At 40.0% G+C, this 22477-nt stretch overlaps 1 protein-coding gene across 1 annotated transcript in view; it reads right to left on the bottom strand.

Annotated features, from left to right (window-relative positions):
- adcy2a (adenylate cyclase 2a) overlaps positions 1-22477 on the bottom strand; it is a 106993-nt gene that overhangs the window by 21986 nt on the left and 62530 nt on the right. Inside the window, exons 4-15 of the mRNA XM_084051832.1 lie at positions 16904-17053; positions 12304-12452; positions 11497-11608; positions 11227-11354; positions 5480-5638; positions 5033-5165; positions 4201-4380; positions 2555-2598; positions 2298-2378; positions 1904-1973; positions 1648-1745; positions 1207-1291 (exon numbers count right to left, since the gene is read on the bottom strand). Coding sequence (XP_083907958.1) covers positions 1207-1291; positions 1648-1745; positions 1904-1973; positions 2298-2378; positions 2555-2598; positions 4201-4380; positions 5033-5165; positions 5480-5638; positions 11227-11354; positions 11497-11608; positions 12304-12452; positions 16904-17053 — 1389 coding nt within the window. The remainder of the gene's footprint in view (positions 1-1206; positions 1292-1647; positions 1746-1903; positions 1974-2297; positions 2379-2554; positions 2599-4200; positions 4381-5032; positions 5166-5479; positions 5639-11226; positions 11355-11496; positions 11609-12303; positions 12453-16903; positions 17054-22477) is intronic.

Raw genomic sequence — 22477 nt, 5'->3', positions numbered from 1 at the left:
TTCAATGCACTATAAAGTGCACATAGATTTGGAATGTCAAGTTTGGTCAAAATTTACTCAATTATTCAGGTACCGTACTTTTGGAATGGTTTTAATGACTATGGAGAGAATGACGTAAACACATGCATTATCTAAAAATGAAGCAATTAAATGGTAAATGCTCTATGTTTATATGGCTGAAGCTGAAAATAGATAGTTACAAGTATTGACAGACTGACAGTGGTATATAGTAGCTGCTATAAACTAGAACGCTTATGCATGCTTTCTTTGGAGCAGGTGCATCAGAAACAAACCATACAGGAACAAAGAAGCTTACATCGTCTAAATGATCTTGCAGGCAGCTAATTTAGAGCTGTTCTTTTTCTTTTTTCAAATGAGACAACATTTCTCCTTAGGTCTATCTGACACTTCTGTATATAGGCTGTGTTCAAATGTCAAGCAATTATAACCTGAGGTCTGCCATGAGGTTTCACTCTGTACTCCATTTAATCACATATTGGAGTGTACCGGTATACTGTATGTATGTATGTACAATATTTTTTGGAATGATGGTATTTATTTGATAGTGTTCTGTATATGTTTGCCTCTTTCTTATATTATTTGACAATTTGGCCAATGTTTGACCAGTTTTCATAGTGTATGTACTATGTATGTATATTGGATAATTTGTTGATTACGTTTGATGCAGTAATGGCCTTTTTTCTTTTCCTTCTCCCTTTTTCCCATCTTTAGGTATTAAAAAGGTCTTAAAAGTCCTTACATTGTCACTTCAATCTGGGGATCGCCCAAAATCATGTGGGGACCCCCCTGGGGGTCCCGACCCACAGGTTGGGTACGACTGCTGTAACTGACATTTCATTTTGTATTCAATCAAGTTCCCAAAGATCCCAAACTTTTTATGACATGCCCCCCCCCCCTACACCCCACCCCACCCCTGTTCAAACCTGGACAATCTGCAAAGATAATACAAATATTGGATAGTCAATAGACTATCCAGGTCTCTTATACAAAGACAGTGTACGGTATCCACTTATTTGTTCACATACAGTATAGTAGCTGCAAAAGCAGTGGCTATCCCTAGAAAAGCCTTATGTTATTTGATCAATTAAAATGTATAGTAAATGTAAAAAAAAATGACAAGTGTCGTGTGTTACATTACAAAATGTGAGTAGCACTTCAAAATAATGTCTACGGAATATCACTCACCAGAAAGTGACCAATGAAACATATGAAGAGGATCATTGAAAGAGTAAGGAAAGCCATTCCAAATGATATTCCCAAGACAGCGGTTCTAAGGAGAGATTAACATATCCATATCAATGCAACTTCATTCAACAGTTTTCAACTTTATAATTTATTATACATTTATGTAGTAAAGTATGAATGGGATCATACATGCATTTCCCCCCCTTCTAAACACAACGAATGGATTCTACTCCACAAGAATCAATAATCAACTTTCAAGAGTGAACTTTACAGCCACATCACTGGTTTACAGGTATAAAGAAGTGGGTGAAAGCTCCATCATTTTGTTGTTTTCAGAAAGGGAGAAGAAGGGGAGACAGGGAGATGGAGAGCAGCAAGAGAAATCAAACATTAAAGACGCATGTCATAGAGAACAAAAAAACGTTACTTTTAGAAACTTACTTTGGCAGGACCAGAATCTGCACAATGAAGATGCAGAAAAAGATGAGACAAGCACAGGTCACGTAATATTTGAAGGCTGGCAAGGTCGTTGCTCTGTACTAAAAGTCAGAGAAAAACACAGAAGTTCAAAAGTGCCAGCACTCGAGGCGAGAACAAGCAGTAACAACACGTTCTGTCCTTGTGACGGAATCATTTGAGGCTATGTGCCGAACTGCAAACAATTTGCCCGTACCAATTTACCTGCACCATGTCTTACCTCCTTCTCTAAGGATTTGTTGTGAAAGAATAATGATATTCTCTGGATGTCCTCAGACTTCAGCCACTGTCTGGAAGCGTAGTTGACACAGACAAGAAGATGGTGAAGAGAACAAAGCGTTGAAAGAGTTTAAAAACCAGTACAAAGTCACCATTTGAAACACAAACGTAGTCAACCGTTTTCTTTATAGAGATATATAGTACATATTCAATATGAGATGCATGTTTTGTGTACTGTATCTGCCATACCATTTTATGTTAATGATGGAAAACGTAGCTCTCTTTCATTCCTTTGAACATTCCTATATTACATTAGCTTTTCGTTTCTGCTGTACTATATTCTTCCGCCAACACATTAAATATCAATTCAAAATTATGATACATATCAGCCTTACTTTTGAGAATTTATTCCGTCGAAAGTGCGGATCATCCTTTCATTGAGTTCCTCCTCAAAGCGCTTTTTCTGAGACTTTGTCCTTTATTGGATAATAAGTGGAAAGAGAGGAGCCAAATCGGATGATCTTGACATGATATTAGTCACATTCATCAAGTGCTCTAATGATTGTCTGGTCTTGTTCAACAGCCATTAAGACAATGGGATAATCATCCTAATACTAAATTGCGCCAGTGCTGTGAGAAATTAGCAGCTTACCTCTCTGATCTCCTCTGGAAGTGATACTGGCCCATTGGCACATCCTAGAATAGGATCAACAGGAGAGACACAGGGGTTTAGCTAAAAGAGAACAGATTTGGGGTAATTTCACAAGCTGCAGGAAAAGGATGAAATAATGCCTTGGTACTCTTTGCTAGTGTCAGAGCATATAAAGTGGAGTGCGCACACGCATACTAAAGTATGCGGCTATTATATTGTGCCACAAAATATTGCAATATTATTATTGGATGCAAATATAGTTAAGTTACAGAAGTGGATATGGTGTGTGATATGAAATTAAAGCTTCAAAGACAAAGATAACGCACATCCTCCAACTTTGGTGCTGAGCCAAACTGCAAGGGCAGCAAAATCATGTAAATCCCTTTTAATGCTACAAACTTTATTCCCAACCTCAGCAAACAAAGCAAACAGCTATTTGTTTGCTGCTGTTCTTTCATCTATGAAATTAAAGCTTACCATAATAAACAGCGTAATCCTTGTTAAGTTTAAGTTACCATCACTGGCTGTCTCCCACCCAATTCAAGGCTTTTGGGGAGAAATTAATCTGACTAGTCACTGTTGATGCTTGTTCAATGCGCCACATTGACCTACTTGAGTGTAAATTCCAGTGAGAGGCAATAATATTTAGCATTTTTGCATGGTCAAATAGATATCTAAGACTGCATCAAAGGATTTATAAGCAACCCTCTCTGGTATCATGGAAGTTCGGCAATCGGCACAAATAAAATGTATTATTACCACAGCAAACTGAAGAAGATGGGCGATGTTGACAATTGGGGGGAAAAACTAACAAAAGACTCTCACAGAGCGCTCGGGTGGTGCAGTGGTAAAGTCACTGCCCACCACCACGGAGGTGGTGGGTTCGAATCCACCGTGGTGCAGCATCCGGCTTTGTCGAGCGTCTACACGAACACAATAGGCTCTATGCACAGCAGCCATATTGGGAATTAATTGGGCCCCTTCCTTACTTCCTTCACAGGTGTTACCAATAATACTAATTAAGGCTCCGTTCCATTTAGTGTGGCACAGTGGTTGTCTTATTTTCAAGGACCCCCATAACTCTGAGAGTGTACAAATGGAACCAAATGGACCCTCACGGGTCCATTTGGTTCCATTTGTACACTCTCAAAGTTACACACCCACCTTAAGGGGCCATTTGGGAACCAAAATGGAGTGTTTCTAGTGAGCCAACATGCACAATATCAGCACCCTGACCAGAATGGAACAGAACCTTCATTAGTATCATTGGTAACACCTGTGAAGGAAGTAAGAAGAGGCCCAATTTCTTTCCAATATGGCTGCTGTGCATAGAGCCTATTGGCCCGTGTTCGGGGGAGGGAAGCCGGACGGGGAGGGTGATATCGGTCATTGCGCGTACTCCTACGGGCTGGGGCGGCACCTGTCAGTGGGGAGTGTTGGGCGGGAGGAGTAGGACAAAGGCTCTACGTCCTCCAGGTTGGGGCTCCTCACTGGTAGGTGAGTCAGTAGGATACGACAGCAGTGACAACACAGAAATGTGTGTGGGGAGGAATCAATTGGCATGGTGACTAAATTGGGGAGAAAAAGGGGTACAAAAATAATTGGCTACTCTAAATAAAATAAAAAATAAAGAAAAAGGCTCTCACAGAAGTGTTGATCTTTCCGTTCTCATTGGTCATGCTGTCTCGGTGGTGCAGGTTGGCAAAGGGCTTGGCAGCTCCCCAGGACTCCAGATAGCGGGTCATTCTGACGGAGGCCCTCATCTTGGCTCCTCCATCCAGAGGGTTTCTGGGACGGTAGTGGTGCTGTGGGCTCCGCCGCTCCACCTACACACACACACACACACACACACACACACACACACACACACACACACACACACACACACACACACACACACACACACACACACACACACACACACACACACACACAGACACAGACACACACACACATTTAACATCTCTATTTGCGTTCACATTTAACAATACATTTCTTGAACACAAACAATCGTAGATGCACAGGTTTTGGAAACTCAACAACAAGTATTTCAGGATACAGATCACGGATACTGGAAGCATCACCTCCTCTATATATGACAACTGGCAATTATTACAAACACTGAACAGAATTTAGCCAATGCCTTAGCTCACACACGCGCACACGCACACGCGCACACACACACACACACACACACACACACACACACACACACACACACACACACACACACACACACACACACACACACACACAACCACACACACACACACACAGTAAGAGATGACGTTAATTATATTACTACAATTTCTCCTCAGTAGTATGTACAGTAAATGTTCAACAAACCATATTTAACTATTTAATGTTAACCATAGTATATTGTATGAGGTTCTGATCTTTGAACTGAAAAACAGACTTCTTCATACTGTCTCAGTATTAAAATGTGATCTTGTGCCAACGCGTGTGTGAATGTGTTACCTTTGGATTGATGACCAGGAAGGTGATGACTCCATGCTCCTTCAGATAGGGGTCTCTCTCCTGCCCCTCGCCATCCTCCACTTTGTAAGCTCCATCAAGGTGCCCCATGGTTACAGAGGTTATATGGACTCGCCTGGCAGACATGAACACACAATGAACTGTGTCAGAATGAAATGTGAACATACAGTACAGTCGGACCACGTTTATCCAAGTGATGTTTATCTGAATTCACAGATCAACCAAGCTGTGATGTTTAATAAACAAAACTGGATCGATTTACTGTACAGTTTCCATTTATACTCAATGTTTCGGTCGACCATTACTCTCCCACACCTGCCCCTTTCCCGGCTTTAATGGGTTAAGGAAATGGGAATCAATCTTACTGGCAAAACAATAAAATATAATAAGGCTAATAAAACGTTTCATCCAATGCCATGATTTACTCACCCTGGTACACCTCCTGCTTCCATGTGATTGGCCAATGTGACGTCATGTGACCAGACATCATATTGCCACTTCTGAAGGCCAATCACACCACACAGTACATTCCCAGAGTGCACTCCAACACGCATGTTGATGTCCACCCCGGTGGCATCTCGCACTTTCCTGTATGCAACAACACATTCATTGATGTCAGTGATGGAAGAATTACTCTATCAATACCAGTGTCAATACCCTATTGTAGAAATAGTCTGTTACAAGTACAAGTTCGGTATTAAATTACAAAAGCATTGGCATCAAAATGTACTTAAGTACCAAAAGTAAAAGTACAAAAAATATGCAGAAGGTCCCATTTCACACGTTTTCAAATGTAGCCACAAGTTTCCTAGGGCATGGTGGGCATCACTTCCTGTCGATTTGATCGGGTATCAGGGATCAAATCGACAGGAAGCGATGCCCACCATGGCCTAGGAAACTTGTGGATAAAATGTTTTAAAATCCTTTGAAAATAGCAGATCTACCACCTCACAACGCATTGCAAAGCTACGCGTTGTGAGGTTGTATAGATCTACTATTTTCAAATTGCCAATATATATATATATATATATATATATATATATAGGTCTGAAGTGGTTTTGTAATAATAATCTAAATCTACAAAGTAACTAGTAACAAATTATAGTGGAGTAAAAGTACAATATTAGCCTTTGAGATATGGTGGAGTAGAGGTAAAATGATTGAAAAGTGGAAATACTCCAGTAAAGTAAAAAGACATACCTCAAAATTTGACTTAAGTACAGTACTTGAGTAAATGTACTTAAGTTACTTTCCACGACTGATTGGTGTAATATTAGAGTAGAGCTACAGAGGATCATAATGCATCACACCTGCTGTGGAAAGGAAGACTAATACACACACACAAGAATATCCTTGCTGTCGGGCAGAAACCTCTTATCTCCATATTCTAACTTTGTGTGTTTTACCGTAAATGAATGCCCTACTTGATCATACTTTGCACCGCGTTTTGAGCTTATAGATCTGCTACTTTTGCTATTTTTGAATTTGAATCCTGAAAAATAACATTTTTTGGAGTGGACATATGAGGTTTCCACCCGACAGCGACGATATACAAAATCATATAAGATGTATGGATGTCACTGCCATCACAGATGGCACGGTTCTTCTGCTGCACAGTTGGACCAACTGCAAAAGGAGCCGTTTCGAAGATCTTGTGATAATGTGGGATAGATTGTATCAGTGGTGCTCAATCCTTTTCATGTCAAGGACCCCCAAAATTATTTGCATTTGGCCACCGACCCCATCTCAAAATATGTTGTTCTAGGGACCCCCCAGAAGCGAAACTTTGAGTTACAAATGTTCGCTTTAAAATAATATCTATATTCAAAGATTTGCACACATTTTCACAATTTTTCAAAAATAGCCAAAGTGTAAAATAATGCTTTTTAGCTCTAATAAAAAAATGACACAGATGCGTTCCAGGTCTTAATGGGTCTTAATGGTTTAAACTGCTGGCATTATCTGAACAAAATCATCTTTGACAGAATAACTTGACAAAGTGGTTACTACTAATTATAACGATAGATAAACTTTTTGTTACCACCGTGCTCTGACTCCTCTGGTGTGATATCCTCTTAGACCAGTAACATTTAAATAAGTAATGCGTCGCACTCAGAATGACAAGAGTGAGTTAATGTATTGTATTTCTTCTCCGTGTCAATAAGGGACAAATGTTTCGGCTAACGTTTCGGCTATCAGTTTTCTTATATATATATATATATATATATATATATATATATATATATATATATCAATGCCACTGATATATAAGCTAACTAAAACCCTACTAACCACAAACATACCTTTTGATTAAGGAATGCTTAGCCACAAGATCCTAATCTCTGCCATTATATTATTTAAACAGTATAGTAACCAATACCATTTATAAAGAGAAATGCTGATGAAGTCCAAAGAAGAGAGTACCGGCGATCTACATACAGTAGTATAGGCCAGGGTCCTTGTAGCAACAGTTCAAACCCACCAACGTCCCATCAATTACATATTAACCACTGGCTACCTAGAGACACAGCCATTTGAAGGTCACACTTAAAGGTCAGGGTTAAACAAAGAGCACCAGCAATTAAGCTGTAGGCTAGCACACAATACCTTGAACCTGTGTGTGGGCATCACTTCCTGTCGATTCTGTGTGTGTGTGTGTGTGTGTGTGTGTGTGTGTGTGTGTGTGTGTGTGTGTGTGTGTGTGTGTGTGTGTGTGTGTGTGTGTGTGTGTGTGTGTGTGTGTGTGTGTGTGTGTGTGTGTGTGTGTGTGCGTGTGTGTGTGTGTGTGTGTGTGTGTGTGTGTGTGTGTGTGCGCAGGTCTGCGTGCGTGTGTGTTTGATTACATGTGGTTGAGTCCGGTCTGTGTGCGACAGTGTGAGCACGAATGCATGCAAATACTTGTACAGTGTGTTTGTCTGTGCATGTACTGTATACTTAAACTCTCCCAAAATTGTACATATTCCAACCCATCTACTGTCTAGTATCATTGTATCCTGTAAACACTTTTCTCCACTCAACTCTTCTTCATTGGTTTGGCAGCAAGAGTTCTGCTTATCAGCTGTATGTGTCATTTGGCTCTCCAGGCTGCCAGAAATGTGTTGGCACCGGTAAGGTGGCAAGACACTAATTCCCTATTGCCCAGGAAGAGATAAGGAAGTGCAGGACGCACGCGCACGCACAGACACGCGTGCGGACGGGGACACACGCACACACGCACGCACGCACGCACGCACACTCTCGGGATGGGGATTTTTTTTTTATACACACAGTTTAAAAAGCAAATATTTTGGTGTTGTTTTCAAGGAAAGTCGCTAGTACTGGTACAACTGAAACAATAACATAATAATATAATTTGGATGACTAACTTTAGCACATAACCCCCGGTTCAGTTCTGTCATCAACCAATAAGTGAAGTGGATGCGCCAGCTTTTAGTCTCTGATGTGCCATACCGTTAAGTGGTTAATTGAACTATGTAAGTGTACAAATGGAACCAAATGGACAGAGGATTGGACTGTGCATAGGGCTTGTGCGTATCTGAAGAGGATAACGTTACAGATATCCTTTTTTGTGTGACCATGTTGTTTTTATTTTTCCGTTATTGACAGCCAGGCAAAACAGAACATTTGAATATCAATGAATTAATAAGCATGACATTCTCAAATAGATAAATCACACAAAAACTGAAAAAATACAAAATTCGTTCACAAAATACGAAAGAATGGATAAATAAATCCAATGGCCAAAATGGCATCAGTGGTGGTATCCTCTCTCACCCCCAATGTCTCCAGAGGTTCTCTTACAGTATTGATTCGAGGTCAATAGCAGAAAGGTTGAAGTTATTCTCATGTTTTGCACGGCAACATGATCTGTATGGATGTGTTATGTGACAGTTAACCATGGAGAATCACAAACGTATCTTAAGTGTACAAAAGAAAAAGACCATGTCCATCACTAGCACACACAAACAGACCAGTCAATACATTGTATTGACTAACTTAAATATATATTGAAATTCTTTATCCTTTAAGCTTGGCACTCCCCATGACCATTTAAGTCTGCCTTCTTTTTTCATTAAATCATGAAGCCTTCCAGCCAAGGTTTTCATATACAGTACCCTTTGAGAAGCGAATGCTTCAGTCATTCAGCAATCAAACTGAGATTCACACAAGGAAAGTTAACAGCTTTGTGCATGAAGGCGAATAATACATGAATTCACAGCGGAGGGGGAAAAAGCCTGTATACAAACGTAAGCTTGCACACACACAAGGGTACATATCGTTGCTGTCCCCGAAAAGTAATGACAGTTTTGGACATACAAGGTTTCCACCCGACAGCGACGATGATTATACAACAGTTAAGTAGTTCTGGACCGCATTTGTGGGTGAAGGCCAGGCAACAGCATTAATCATATCCCCATCTTTGTTGACCTGAGCATCCTGAGGATTAATTAGCAGGTCTGCAAGGCACCTCGGCTGGCAAGAGCCTCACAAGCCCTATATTGCAGTGATGCAATTGACCCGTAATACTGTACCCAGTGTTAATTGAGATTCTTAGAGTTAGAATTGGATAAATAGAAACTTGATTTCACTGTGTAAAATGAATATTATTAAAGTATTCCGATGAGATTCGGATGAGAGTATGAAAGTATAAAAGTGCACACAAAGCACAAAAAACGCACCTTCTATCATTTCATTTCCTGCCAGACTGCATTTCCTTTTTATTTGGTGTACTTAATGCTCTCTAATTGCCATTGACAACCCCTTATCTGTCCCTATTCCCCAACACCCGCACATTCGCCCATCCAGCTCAAATTCCCCACCACTACTTGCGAACTGTGGCGATGATCAAAGTTGTATTTAAAAGAGGAATGCACTGTAGCTCTGAGCTAATCGTTAGCAAGCAATTAACCTCTCAGTATCGATGGAGAAATTACAATGCAGGCACTCTACCAGAAAGAAGAACCGAACCCTAAGTGCTTGGTAAGGTGTTTTTGACTATTACCTAAAATTCCAAGTTTAATGAGGCGTTTTTTTCCTGGCTGAAAACACGAAGGCGTGTGTCTGTGTGTATTCACGAGGAGCGCAGTGCGACCACGCTGATCCAAGCGAGAACGCAGTCGTTGTGTTGCTCCCCGTCTGTAAAGCCCTTAATTTTGAAAGACTATTGTGATCAAGAGAATGTGGCACAGAAAACTGACGGCCTCATACTGTTTGTTTTCGTTTGGTGTACCCTACTGTATATTTAATTTTGCCACAGCAAGACGCCGTGACATGACGGGTATGAAGTGTTTGATCTCATCATGAATGGCTCCCAGCCTTTGTGTTTTGTTTTTCACATCCACTATATGCTAATTATAAACCGTTCGCTGTCATTGGTGTCATAAGTAATTGGGGAAGTCATCTATTATTGAAACTTTCAGTGGTGTAAAGTACTACAATGTTGAGAGATTATTACTTTCTTCAGTATTTCCAATTTTCAATACTTTTAATTTTACTCCACTACATCTCAGAGGAAAATATTGTACTTTTACTCCAATACAATTATATGAAAACTTTAGTTACTACAGTAGTTACTTTGTAGATTTAGATTATTATTACAAAACCTATAACCACTTCAGCCCTATCTATACTTTAGCCATTTCGACTGATCTACAAGCTCACAACGTGTCGCGATGCAACACATTGTGAGCTTGTAGATCTGCTATTTTCAAAAGATATTTTATACATTTTGAACTTGTGAAATTTGACATTCTGCACAATGAGTACTTTTACTTTTGGTACTTTAAGTGCATTTTGATGCTAATACTTTTGTACTTTTATTCAAGTAACATTTTGAATACGAGACTTCTGCTTGTAACAATTACATTGTTATTACAAGCATGAATGAAGATAATTTAATAATTTACATTGCAGTATTTATATTTCCACTTAACTAAAACATGTGAGTACTTCTTCCATCACTGGAAACTATCCTGCATACAGTATTTCTCTTTGCCACACATCCCCTAGAGTGAGCCCTGTATTGTGAATAACACTGTGTTATGTAAGACAACGGTTCTCAACCTGTGGGTCGGGACTCCCAGGGGGGTCCCCACATGATTTTTTTTTTTTTTTTTGGGGGGGGGGGGTCCCCAGATGACAGTGAAGTGACCAATGTATGTAAGAGACAGGCTTACTTGATGGCCTCACACATGTCCAGACCCATCTTGACGCAGTTCTTTGCGTGGTTGGGCAACGACTCAGGCAGGCCGGACACACAGTAGTAACAGTCGCCCAGGATTTTGATCCGCATACACTCATTTTCCTGAAAGCAAAAGCCAGGGACAGGTCCCACTGATGTACATTAGATATCTTATTTTAGATCATGTAATTGTAATCATTGTTACATTCATTTAAATACACCCATATTTGAGCATAATGCCTGAATACAATAATAAAATGTTTACCTTGGCTATTTGGTCAAATTTACCAAACAGCTCATTCAGCATGTGCACAAGCTCTCCTGGAGAACAGTCAGTTGCAAGCCGTGTGAATCCCACAATATCAGCATACAGTATACTGGAAATAGATAATAAGAAACAATTTATAGTGTAATATAATACAATACGATATAATATAATATATCGGTGCTGTCGGGCAGAAAACAGCAAACTACATTTTTCAGCTGGTTTCTGCCCGACAGCAGAGATATACACTATAACGGGATTTTTAAAGTATACAAATGTGAGTATACTCAAAGCTTGCCAATAGGCTCTATGCACAGCAGCCATATTGGACAAAAATTGGGCCCCTTCCTTACTTCCTTCACAGGTGTTACCAATGATTCTAATGAAGGCTCTGTTCCATTTAGTGTAGCACAGTGGTTCTCAAACTTTTACATTTCAAGAAGTGTACAAATGGAACCAAATGGACCTGGGAGGGTCCATTTGGTTCCATGTGTACAGTCTCAAAGTTACACCCCCTCAAGGAACCATGAGGGTCCCTGGACCACACTTTGAGACCCACTAGTGTTTCTAGTGAGCCAACATGCACAATATCAGCACCCTGCCTCTGTTTGACCAGAATGGCACAGAGCCTTCATTAGTATCATTGGTAACATGTGAAGGAACTAAGAAGAGGCCCAATTTCTCTCCAAAATGGCTGCTGTGCATAGAGCCTATTAAGTTCCAAGACACTGACACACTTATTTCATTTTTAGGAGATATTTTTTACTGAGCACTTCTGAGGTTCCATATGAAGTGAGTAACACGTGCCTGACATTGGTATGTCTCTGGACATAGAGATTGTGAAAGTTGTTTGTGTTTTCCATCTGACCAAAGTTTGGCCCCTGCAGCCTCTGGATGATCTCAGCCTTCATCACACGGGCAATGTGAGCCGGTAGCAGTGATAACAGGAGACGCTCCTGATTACAGCAAATCAGGACATGAAGAAGAAGAAGAAGAAGAAGAAGAAGAAGAAGAAGAAGAAGAAGAAGAAGAAGAAGAAGAAGAAGAAGAAGAAGAAGAAGATTGTGAGGATACAATAAACCAAGTCTTCAAAAACTATTGCCAATTTTCAGAGGTGGAAAGTAACTAAGTACATGCACTTGAGTATCTTCAATTTCCAATACTTTTACTTCTACTCCACTACATCTCAGAGGCAAATATTGTACTTTTACTCCACTACCATTATTTGAAAACTTTTTGATTTAGATTATTATTACAAAACATACAGTAACCATTTCAGCCCTGTATACATTTCGGCCAATTGAAAATAGCAGATCTACAAGCTCACAATGCGTCGCGATGCGACGCATTGTGAGATAGATCTGCTATTTTCAAAATATTTTTTATACATTTTATTAGAAAACTTGTGAAATGGGACATTCTGCATAATGAGTACTTTCTAATTTTGGTACTTTAAGTACATTTTGATGCCAATACTTTTACTCAAGTGAATTTTTTATTCCGGACTTTTACTTAAGTAAAGAATGCGAGTATTTTTTCCACCACTGCCAATTTCATGCGCGTTATGTTATTCATTTAATTTTCATAGCATTTTCTCTATGCAGTGCATGTGTGTAAAAGACAGGTTAGATATACGGTAGATTTACCGGACATTATGAATATTTTACATCTACGGAGAGTAGGGTAAAATATGGGAGAATCCGAGTAAAAATGGGATGGTTGACAGGTATGTTAGTAATGGCTCCAAATGGATCCATAATCTGCTACCACATGGCAGCTTTATGGTACAGTAATCTCTACACATTTTACGACTACATCAATAAAGTACTGGTCAAATTACATTTACATTTTAACCACACAGTGGTAAAGATTAAAAGGTGGAGTGTGCACAAAGATGCTCAACAGTTGGTTAATTCACTTTTAGTCTAAGAGCACATTAGGACTCAATAGTGTCTCAGTAGACATGGAATGAGTCAATACCTTTGTTTGTGCCCGTAAAGCTCCAGGTTGTTTGCACATTGATACACTTAAAACAATTAACTGGTGTGCACTGCTCATACAGTATAATCCAACTGGGTTCATGTGTAGGATGATGTAGTGTGAAATGTCCACACGCTGTAGAATAAGCATCAAATATTTAATATGCTTACTCACGTCATTACGGTTTAACTCTTTAAGTCCGGGAACGCATCTGTGTGTCATTTTTAGATTTCTTTGGCTATTCAAAAATAGCAGATATACAAGCTCATAGTGCGGCACCGAGTGCCGCGATATGAGCTTGTACATCTGCTATTTTTGAAAAATCATGAAAATATTTGTGTTTTTTTTTGTTTTTTTTGGCAGACATTTGTAACTCAAATCTTTGCTTCTGGGGGTTCCAGATTTTACAAATCTTCACTTTAAAAAATATATAATCCAAGATTTTGCCACGAATTGTCACGATTCAAAAAAAATAGCAGACCTACAAGCTCATATATCTTGTATAGCTTGTATATCTGCTATTTTTGAATAGCCAAAGAAATCTAAAAATGACACACACATGCGTTCCCGGCCTTAATGGGTTAATGGACCTGTATCAGGCGTTCTGCTTGAATAATCGCATTGATCCTTCGAAATTGGATCGAGCCTAATTACATTTCGAAAGCGTTAATCAAATGAATGACTGTGGCATAAATAAATAAATACATAAATAAAACGCTGTCACGAGGATGCCAACTTCCTTCTGTAATTTCAGAGCATTGACTGGGGATTGCAACATTGGGTCAGGGACAGGTTCAGTTCACTTCCTGTGACTCATCATCGTAATGAGCGATGCAGGAAACGGTTTCAGAGTGCTCATTATTCCATCACCATCCACCGAGACACACACACTCAGCCCCCTTTTTAACCTCACAACTTTTATTCTGTTTAATGGGAATGAAGATTTCTCACTGTGGCTAGACTTTTACTCTGAGTGTACTACTTGACAGCAGTAGCCTAGTAAATCTCTTATAAGGTGAGGACAGATAGAAGGTTGGAGAAGGCAGTTAATTAAACAAACAACCCCCGACTAGAAAAAAACTCCAAAGACACTATTGAGCCATTGATCATGGAGAACAGACAAGATAGGCTCATTAGAAAACAACTTTCTCTACCGGTATTCCGTCCAGTCTGCATACAGGCTCTCGTGGCTTGAATGTTCAGGATGGCGCTTGCAGTGACAGGGTTTTTGGTTTATGTTGACTGTTGTGGTTGTATTACCAGGTGAACCACCCTTATGTACATTATAGGCACTCATTATACAATATGGCATTTCAGATAAAGGTCATCTAAAAGCAAATTACATACTTGACTGCCTGAGAGAGGATTTTTAAAATGGTATGCCACTGAAGCGGCCAACCGTCTGGAACAGTGTTTGAATGTCCCCACAAAACTAGATCAGTGGTTCTCAACAACGCGAGGCGTTGTGAGCTTGTAGATCAGCTATTTTCACAACGTTTGCCTCTTTCTTAAATTATTCGACAATTTGGCCAATGTTTGACCAGTTGTTATAGTAGCCTATAGTTGGATGATTACTTTTGATGCAGTAATGCTCTGTTTTCATTTCATTTTCTTACAGTAGGTATTAAAAGCATCTTAAAAGCCCTTTTCCATTGTCATGTTACTGTCATCTGGAGACCCCCCCAAAATCATGTGGTTGAGAACCACTGATCTACTGTATGTAAATCACAGTGAACCACATTGCTCAGCTGACGCTGCTACGACAATCACAGCTCACGCTCAACGCTGGTAATCTCACGCTAACATTGGTGCTTCGTTCACAAACTGCCCAACTAGTGGCTTGCTATGAATAAGCTTGCTCTAGATTGCACAGGGAAGCCACGCCTATTCCAGAATTTTACTGAGCTGTGTATATTTGATGTTTTGGATAGAGGGTATTGAGAGAAAGGGGGCAGGGGGGATTCTAAACCCTCTTTCTTGCTAACTCCATTTACTGTCAAGACATGTACTGCTGTTAAATTGGAGATATATGCAACCTGATATGTACGCCGCTATAGACTCGCCGTCTTATTTGTAATTCTGCTAAGCTACTGTAAAGTATGATCATGTGTCGCAGGCAGCACTAGCAGTCCAAGGCAGGTGTGAAGCACTTTTCACAACAACAGCCAGTTAGCTTTACTCTAGGGGCTGCTGCACAGTGCACACTACATAATGTAGGTTAAGACCTGGACTGCAGTTATCGGTCTGTAGCTAATGACTTCGCTCTGGCAGCCAGCCACACGCTTTCACCCATTATCCTTAATTTTCTAGTGCAGGGATAATTCCAAATATTCCAAGCAACACTCTAGAGGCAATACTACAGAGTCTAATTTATTTTTCCAGACCAGAAATATCAAGCAGCAGTACCAACGTCAGTATATTCTTGTGTCCTATCGATAGGTTAGGTACAGTATAGACACAGTATGCATGAAGTATGCATGGTGTATCAGATCAACCCAATAAGACCAGGAACGCATCTGTGTGTCATTGTTAGATTTCTGCTATTTTTGAAAAATCGTGAGAATTGTGGCTAAATCTTGGATTATATCTTTTTTTAAGCGAACATTTATCAAATATTTAGTTCCAGGAACCCCCAGAAGCAAAGATTTGAGTTACAAATGTCCGCCAAAAAAAAGAAAATAATTCACATATTTGCACAACTTATCATGATTTTTCAAAAATAGCAGATCTACAAGCTCAGGCACTCGGTGCCGTGCTATGAGCTTGTATATCTGTTATTTTTGAATAGCCAAAGAAATCTAAAAATGACACACAGAGGCGTTCCCGGTCTTAAAGAGTTTATGTTACTATTAAAAGAACATGAAGATAACAGGAACGGTTAGGAAAGCAAGAGAAGACAAATCCCTCAAAGGCATCTAATAGAGTAGATGACGTGCATGTGTTGAATGGATGAATTCACTCAAAGTCTCACTTGTGGCTTCACCCGTGAAAAACAAACCCACATTGATGTACGGTAATCAAGCTGAATGGGTACAGAGGCTGCCTGGGAAACAGAAGGTCCCAGGCAGTGTGTCGAGGTGTTCCTGAGCAAGGCACTTAACGGCCAATTGATGAACTTTATACATCGGCTATTTTGAAATAGCTGATATAGAGTTAAAGTGGTTAAACTGATTTTGATGCCGTTATATTAACACATTTAGCTGTGGACCCACAGAAACCCTCCAAAGGACGCCTGGGGGTCCCCGGACCCCACTTTCAGAACCACTGGTGTGAAATCCTGAGAGTTAATTTACATCCGAGAGTGCACAAAAGGAACCAAATGGACCAATACAGGTCTGTAATGCTGAGCGTGTACCAATGGGACCAAATTGTCCCGTACTCACTGGTCACTCACTGGACGCTAGACTCTGTGAATAGCATACTGTACCTGTTGGCGTTTCTCAAACTCCAGTTTAATGGGCGACTTGATGCAGTTGCATGTGTCCTGGTAGGTCTGCTTCAATGCCAACTCCATCAGGTGTTTGTGGTATGCCCCCGCCATATTTCCACAGATGAAAATGATAACATTTGCCAAAATCTGTTAGGAAAAAACAAGACAAAGATTGCATGAGAGGCAAAAAGCGATATGCAACAATAGCACAATAAGACGTAGAAACAGAATAGATTGAACTTGAGACAAAGCAGCCAGATTGTGGATAGTACGGAGGGGGGCAATTAGGGTTGAGAACCTCACTCATGGACATGTCAAACCATGGCCATTGACAGGAATTGAAACCTTGACCTTTGGGACTCATAGGCTGGCACATTACCAGCACTTTACCGACTGAGCTATTCGATCCACAGACAGACAGCAGTGAGAAAGGAGCACACAAAGATGATTGTTCTTCCTTTTTTGATGAAGCCATGCCCTTTACAAAATTATTTGGCTAATGAAGGCTGAATTTTTTAACGTACAAACTTCTCTTCAACTGAGATTTTCAGATAATGGTCCATAGAGTGTGTAGAACGTTTCATACAAATTGCTCAAAACTCCCGGCAGAAAAACTGGTTTAAGTCTTCAAACTGCTCAAAATGGCAGAAGATCTAAGGGTGGAGCTTACTGGTTGAAGAGACAGATGTTTTCCTCATGAGTCAAGGCATATGTGTAAGCAAGTGTCATGGCTGTTGGCCAAACGTTTGGATTTTCAAACGATTGCTATAGCACCATCCTTTGGCCGATTGGAGTAAGATTGGTTTCAGTGATATTGGGGACCCACAGATAATCAATGACCATAACAATGTTTGTTATACTCTGTTTATGTGTGATTGTACATCACATGATCTTAAAGTATCTTGAAAAGGTGTTAAGCACTAACATTGCAGTGACACATCTAATTGTAATCAATGACCACATTTGCATGGATATAGGTCATTTTCTAAAGACAGATAAGCAATCATTTACATGATTGGAGCAATCATGTAAATAGGAACTTGAATGGCCTATCTATCTTAATGGCTCTGATTGAATAGCAAGATTTAGATGAGAGACTCATCCACACAAGGACATGACTAGAGTTGTTTATTGTAAATGTGAATGAAAAAAGGACATGATAAATAGTTAGCAGTGATGACCATTACAGAAAAAGGTGTAATTAGATATAAGCTATAATTTACTTTTCAAATCAGAGATTGTTTTAGGTGAACTATTCACAAAGCAGCCAACCACCACCAGGGTTTAGAACATAGAAACTTCAATGAAACAACTTTGGCAGAAAAATGCTAATGTCAACCTTGACCATAAAACATCTAATTTGGTCAGCTGTTGCACCTTGACCTCTCACCATGACACAAGGGTTAATAAGCAGAACATTTTACATCCAATCCCATTAAGACCTGACTCAGATGAGAGAATAATTTCATATTCACTCATAATGAGTGAATAAATAATTGTTGAAGTCTGAAGATACTGATTGTCTGTTTACTGTACATGCATTTCATAATATATGCATTTATAAATACAGGGAGTCATATGCATATATTTTATATAAATATTTTAGGATTTATGACATATTTGAATTATATTTGAATTACATGGAGATTACAAATCAATTAAATGGTTGATAAATTAAGATGCTTTTATGTACAATGACACACAATAAACACAATATAGCAAGCAATTGTTCCTTCAGCACACCAGGTTGCATTGTTCTGAAGGAATTCGGAACAATCATAACATGTAGAATTGAGGTTTCTAGGAACTTCAATGGTTACATTATATACAATATTACAAATCAATTCATCCACACATGGATGCTCTTGGTTCTCTTGTAACATAAAGTCATACGTTTCTAGAATGTTGCATGGATGGAGCATGTCTGGGGGAGGAGGAAGGGGTGGAGCACAGGTAGGGTAATGTAGAAGTATGTTAGGTTGTGATTGGTGGAGAGATGGTTGTATTGTTCTCTTTGTCCAATCATTCAAAGCAGTTACTGGCTCCACCCCAGGCTCTCTAGTATAAGAAGAGCTTGTAGTTGTAATTTATCCACAACTCCTCCAGGATATCAATCATTTCTGATCAGATCTGACTGTGGACTCCAGAATTCAGTGGAAGATGAACTCTCTCAACCCAACCAGGGACAGTTCTGCTGAACAGGAGGGACCCAAAGAAAATGGTATGTTATTTTCTCTACCTCCTTTCTAGTTTTAATTTCCCTTCTGTCGTACAAATGTTTTATTACTTTACTTTTCAAGTTTTAAACTAAGCAGTCCCACTACTTGTCTCAATCTTATACTTTGTGTTTCATTTCAATTTGACCTGTAGCTTTACTGTAGATTATTTATCTTTATTGTCTCCGCCAGGCCGAAAGGCATGGCGAGAGAGTATGTTTTACCCCCTGTCCGTCCGTCCGTCCGTGTGTGAGTGTGTCCGTCAGTCCGTCCGTCCGTGTGTCATTCTGTCATTTTGTGGACAGCTAATCTCTGGCACCGTTGGCTTGATCGCAGCGAAACTGTGCACACACACTCCCTGGATGCCAAAGCCGAACCTCTGCTCCAAATTTTTCACATGGGCCTTTTATAGCGCCACCAGGAGGCCGATTTGTGCAAAACACATTTTTGAACAGTACTCCTACAGATTTTGGCCAAAAATCCCCCAAATCGGTACACATTATCTCTATAGTCATTAAAAGAAACGGCTTATTTCAGATTTTTCATATTCCATCCTGATTGGCAAAAAATGTCTTTCAAAGTTTGCAGGAGTACTCCTTTTCGAACAAAATGCCTCAAATCATGAACACAGCATGCAATTTCCGTGAAATTTTGCACACACATTCCCATTAGGCCGAGGAAGAAATGCCATTTGAAAATGTTCAAATCAGCTTCATGGTGGCGCTGTAACAGGCCGATTTGTGTTTTTACCTTTTACCTGATTGGCTAACATTGACATGTAATGTTTGCAGGAGTGGCCCGTTTTGAACAAAATTCCGCAAATCATGAACGCAGCGTCCGATTGCGGTGAAACTTTGAATGCACATTCACACTATGTTGAGGAACAAATGCCACCCTTTTAACATTGGCCTGTTATAGTGCCACCAGCAGTCAAATTTAGCGAAACACATTTTTAGAACAAAACGCCTCAAATCATGCATGCAGTGTCCGATTGCCGTGCACGGCCTAGGAATAAATGGCACCCTTTTCACATTGGCCTATTATAGCGCCACCAGGAGGCCATAATAACCTACCTGACCTGGCGGAAACTTGTGCTCCGAGGAGCACTTTTTCTAGTTACTTCTTTGTCTCCTTTTTGAGTGTGTGTGTGTGTGTGTGTGTGTGTGTGTGTGTGTGTGTGTGTGTGTGTGTGTGTGTGTGTGTGTGTGTGTGTGTATTACCATGGTTGGCTGGTGGTTAACTTCCTAGATTTTCTAGAGAACAACTTTATGTAATTAAGTTGTAAATTTGTACTCTATTACCACCTCTAAACCATATTTCCTTTGTCTTTCTGCAATCCAGTGTTGCATCATCAGCCTGGGTTCCCTGTGCTACCAGCAGCGAATGAACAAAGAAGCGTGGCTAAACCAAAACAACACTGCTGTGATCAGTGTGGACAACACTTCTCTCGAATGGCCCACCTTAAAAAACACCAGAGAATTCACACTGGAGAGAAACCTTATGGATGTGGTCAGTGTGGAAAACACTTCTCTCAAATGTCCAACCTTAAAACACACCAGAAAATTCACAATGGAGAGAAACCTTATGGGTGTGATCAGTGTGGACAACACTTCTCTGTAATGGCCCACCTTAAAACACACCAGAGAATTCACACTGGAGAGAAACCTTATGGATGTGGTCAGTGTGGAAAACACTTCTCTCAAATGTCCAACCTTAAAACACACCAGAGAATTCACAATGGAGAGAAACCTTATGGGTGTGATCAGTGTGGAAAACACTTCTCTCAAATGACCAGCCTTAAAAAACACCAGGGAATTCACACTGGAGACAAACCTTATAGCTGTGAACAGTGTGGACAACACTTCTCTGTGATGTCCACCCTTAAAACACACCAGAGAATTCACACTGGAGAGAAACCTTATGGATGTGATCAGTGTGGACAACACTTCTCTCAAATGGTCCACCTTAAAACACACCAGAGAGTTCATACTGGAGAGAAACCTTATGGGTGTGATCAGTGTGGACAACACTTCTCTGTGATGTCCACCCTTAAAACACACCAGAGAGTTCATACTGGAGAGAAACCTTATGGGTGTGATCAGTGTGGACAACACTTCTCTCAAATGGCCAGCTTTAAAACACACCAGAAAATTCACACTGGAGAGAAACCTTATGGGTGTGAACAGTGTGGACAACACTTCTCTAAAATGTCCAGCCTTAAAACACACCAGAGAATTCACACTGGAGAGAAACCTTATGGGTGTGATCAGTGTGGACAACACTTCTCTCAAATGGTCCACCTTAAAACACACCAGAGAGTTCATACTGGAGAGAAACCTTATGGGTGTGAACAGTGTGGACAACACTTCTCTGTGATGTCCGCCCTTAAAACACACCAGAGAATTCACACTGGAGAGAAACCTTATGGGTGTGACCAGTGTGGACGACACTTCTCTCAAATGTCCAGCCTTAAAACACACCAGAAAATTCACAATGGAGAGAAACCTTATGGGTGTGATCAGTGTGGACAACACTTCTCTCAAATGGCCCACCTTAAAACACACCAGAGAATTCACACTGGAGAGAAACCTTATGGATGTGATCAGTGTGGAAAACACTTCTCTCAAATGTCCAGCCTTAAAACACACCAGAGAAATTCACACTGGAGAGAAACCCTATGGCTGTGAACAGTGTGGACAACACTTCTCTAAAATGTCCAGCCTTAAAACACACCAGAGAATTCACACTGGAGAGAAATCCTAATTTGGTCAATGTGGAATACATCTTACTCAGTTAAGCAGCCTAAAATGTCTGGTGTTGAAGCCAGTTAGTACAAATTGCTTTATATATGTATGCCTTCTGACTTCTTGTATATTCCTGATTGCTGCTATAGATACCATACCTGTCACCATGAAATGTTTAACTTCATTACACCTAGTTGATATATTGCATTGTTGTGTTATCACTGTCTTTGCTGAACATGTCCCATCAATATTTCACTTATTGTACTAAGTAAGTGACAAATAAACTCTTCTTGATTGATTCTTGATTTGTTTCCCCCTCCTTTTTTTTGTATGTAGAATTTTCAAGGTAATAATGATAAAATCAGAGTAAGTTGATGTCTGGCGGTTCTGCCAGTTAGTGCACTAAGATGACACAGTTTCACGCAAATTACTCAGAAATCTTGGGTTTAAATGTTTTTCAAACTGCTCAATATGGCGGAAAATCTAAGGGCGGAGCTTACTGGTCAAAGTGATAGATGTGTTCCTCATGAGTCAAGGCACATGTGTAAGCAAGTTTCACGGCTGTCGGCCAAACGATGCATGACTTTTGCCTGTTTAAAGTTTGTATTTTC

The sequence above is a fragment of the Gymnoscopelus microlampas genome, assembly GCF_963454915.1.
Source record: "Gymnoscopelus microlampas genome assembly, chromosome: 3".
NCBI lineage: Eukaryota > Metazoa > Chordata > Actinopteri > Myctophiformes > Myctophidae > Gymnoscopelus > Gymnoscopelus microlampas.
The sequence above is the reverse complement of the archived record's forward strand: the minus strand, read 5'-3'. Positions and strand labels throughout refer to the sequence as shown.